The 2,676-nt window shown below is 42.2% G+C and overlaps 1 protein-coding gene across 1 annotated transcript in view; it reads left to right on the top strand.

Moving 5' to 3' along the window:
- LOC123963259 (connector enhancer of kinase suppressor of ras 2-like) overlaps nt 1-1,837 on the top strand; it is a 30,359-nt gene extending 28,522 nt beyond the window's left edge. The window contains exons 20-21 of the mRNA XM_046039966.1: nt 991-1,190; nt 1,280-1,837. Coding sequence (XP_045895922.1) covers nt 991-1,190; nt 1,280-1,327 — 248 coding nt within the window. The 3' untranslated portion in view covers nt 1,328-1,837. The remainder of the gene's footprint in view (nt 1-990; nt 1,191-1,279) is intronic.
- Nucleotides 1,838-2,676: the final 839 nt, after the last annotated feature.

The raw sequence follows: 2,676 nt of genomic DNA, 5'->3' as shown, positions 1-2,676 counted from the left end.
CTTGTTATATTTCTGACCTTTTAGTCCCATACGCACCAGCACGTACCTTGAGATCCTCGGGCAGAGGTCTGTTGTCTGTTCCAGAGTCTCGACTGAAAACTAAAGGGGACAGAGCGTTTGCTGTCAGGGCCCCGAGGCTCTGGAACAGCCTGCCCGAGGAAATCAGGTCGGCTGAGTCAGTGAACTCTTTTAAGTCCCTTCTTAAAACATACGTTTATAGGAGAGCTTTTCCCGATCTTATTTGACTTTATTTTATCCCTTTTATTTTATTGTATTTTACTAATTTTATATTAAATTTTCATGCTCTTATCTTTTTTTTGTATTATTCTTTACACTTGTTAAAGCACTTTGTAACTTGTTTTTGAAAAGTGCTCTACAAATAAGGATTATTATTATTATTATTATTATACTTTTATACAATAAACTAACCATTTCCTGGTTATAGTTACATACTTCTACTTAAGTAACGTTTGTCAGTGCTGGACTTTTACTTTTACTTGAGTATTTTTACAGTGCATTAGACAATCTGGATACTCCATCCACAACAGTATGAAACACACGGACTTCATCTCAGTCTTTGCATGTGGCCCTGAAATCACTAAAATTGGGGCCCCAGGGGTAAATGCATTTGTCTTTGTGGTGCTCATAGCATGAGCAGCGACATTTCTTTCCAGAAAAAATGTCTGACCTCGCTGTCAACTTGCTATATTTTTAAGTCCCTTTTGCTTCAGCTCTGTGCCATTTCATGCTGGGCAGGTAGCATTGTGTGAATGCATGTGGGCGGAGAGAGGCTGCCTGCAGTTTCATATGGTAAAGTGGCGAAAGATTCACTGCTAAAATGATTTAGCTAAAGTTTATATCTCTGAAGGGTGTTCAGTAAAAAAAAAAGAGAGAATATAGAAGAATTCCCTGTATGCTATGTTTACACCTTAAATCTCAGTTCAATTTAATGTAAAATCTTTCTTGATGATTGCTTGTCCTTCTTGCCAGGCCATGGACGGGACTGCAGGATGCAGGCAGACTCTCTGGGAGATTTGTACCGGGCTCTGGAGCAGACCAGTCTGTCCACCTCAGCTGATCACAGATCAGCCAGCCGCCTGGAGTACAAGCGCTCATTTGTCCGCCGAGTGAATGACCCGCTGCTCAATGACAAGCTTCATCGTCTCCGGATCCTCCATAGTTCACTTAAGGTATAACAACATGTTTTGAGCATGCATGTCTTTCTAACAATGTGTGGTTTATTGGCTAACTACTAATCCATACCTTCCCCTCCTTACAGAATGTCCCTTTTCAAGACACAAACCGGTCATTGGGTTTTTTAGGGTGAAGATTGGTGTGTTGATTAAATCTCAAACGTATTGCCTATGCCTGTGCTTCACACAGCCGGCATCCCTCTGCTAGAGATAAAAGGCACCAAAAACCTTCTTTTACCTGCTCAGCTCTACACCTTCTTCCCTGCTGCTGCTCCTTCAACCTCGCTCACCGTCCAGGAGCACAAAGACTTGGTGTCCGTTCCCGTCCAGTCTCTCTCTTTACAAGATGAGGGTTGTTACAAATGGTGAATAAAGATGCTTGGCTTATATAATAACTCGTAGACTCACAGGGTTTACGACATGTAAGCACTTTGCATCTGTGTCCAAAACTTGTCAGAGAGCTTTGTAGTTCATCGCTCACATGCATGGCCACCTCCCCTTGCTTCTGTTTAATCGTTTTGAACATTACCACTGGAGTTGTGTACAGCCGCTCAGTAAGGATGACTGAGGCATTAAAAGCAAAGCTATTTTGGATGTACACAACATTTTATTATGCATGTGTGTATGATTAAAGGGTATGTTTGTTCTACGAGTGTACAGGGTGTTAAGTATATATACAGTGAGGAAAATAAGTATTTGAACACCCTGCTATTTTGCAAGTTCTACCACTTAGAAATCATGGAGGGGTCTGAAATTGTCATCGTAGGTGCATGTCCACTGTGAGAGACATAATCTAAAAAAAAAATCCAGAAATCACAATGTATGATTTTTTAACTATTTATTTGTATGATACAGCTGCAAATAAGTATTTGAACACCTGAGAAAATCATTGTTAATATTTGGTACAGTAGCCTTTGTTCGCAATTACAGAGGTCAAACGTTTCCTGTAGTTTTTCACCAGGTTTGCACACACACTGCAGGAGGGATTTTGGCACACTCCTCCACACAGATCTTCTCTAGATCAGTCAGGTTTCTGGGCTGTCGTTGAGAAACACAGAGTTTGAGCTCCCTCCAAAGATTCTCTATTGGGTTTAGGTCTGGAGACTGGCTAGGCCACGCCAGAACCTTGATATGCTTCTTACAGAGCCACTCCTTGGTTATCCTGGCTGTGTGCTTCGGGTCATTGTAATGTTGGAAGACCCGCCTCGACCCATCTTCAATGCTCTAACTGAGGGAAGGAGGTTGTTCCCCAAAATCTCGCAATACATGGCCCCGGTCATCCTCTCCTTAATACAGTGCAGTCGCCCTGTCCCATGTGCAGAAAAACACCCCCAAAGCATGATGCTACCACCCCCATGCTTCACAGTAGGGATGGTGTTCTTGGGATGGTACTCATCATTCTTCTTCCTCCAAACACGGTTAGTGGAATTATGACCAAAAAGTTCTATTTTGGTCTCATCTGACCACATGACTTTCTCCCATG

This window comes from Micropterus dolomieu, linkage group LG23 (genome assembly GCF_021292245.1).
Source record: "Micropterus dolomieu isolate WLL.071019.BEF.003 ecotype Adirondacks linkage group LG23, ASM2129224v1, whole genome shotgun sequence".
In the NCBI taxonomy this organism is placed as follows: domain Eukaryota; kingdom Metazoa; phylum Chordata; class Actinopteri; order Centrarchiformes; family Centrarchidae; genus Micropterus; species Micropterus dolomieu.
Note: the sequence above shows the minus strand (reverse complement) of the source record. Positions and strands in the feature narration are given on the sequence as shown.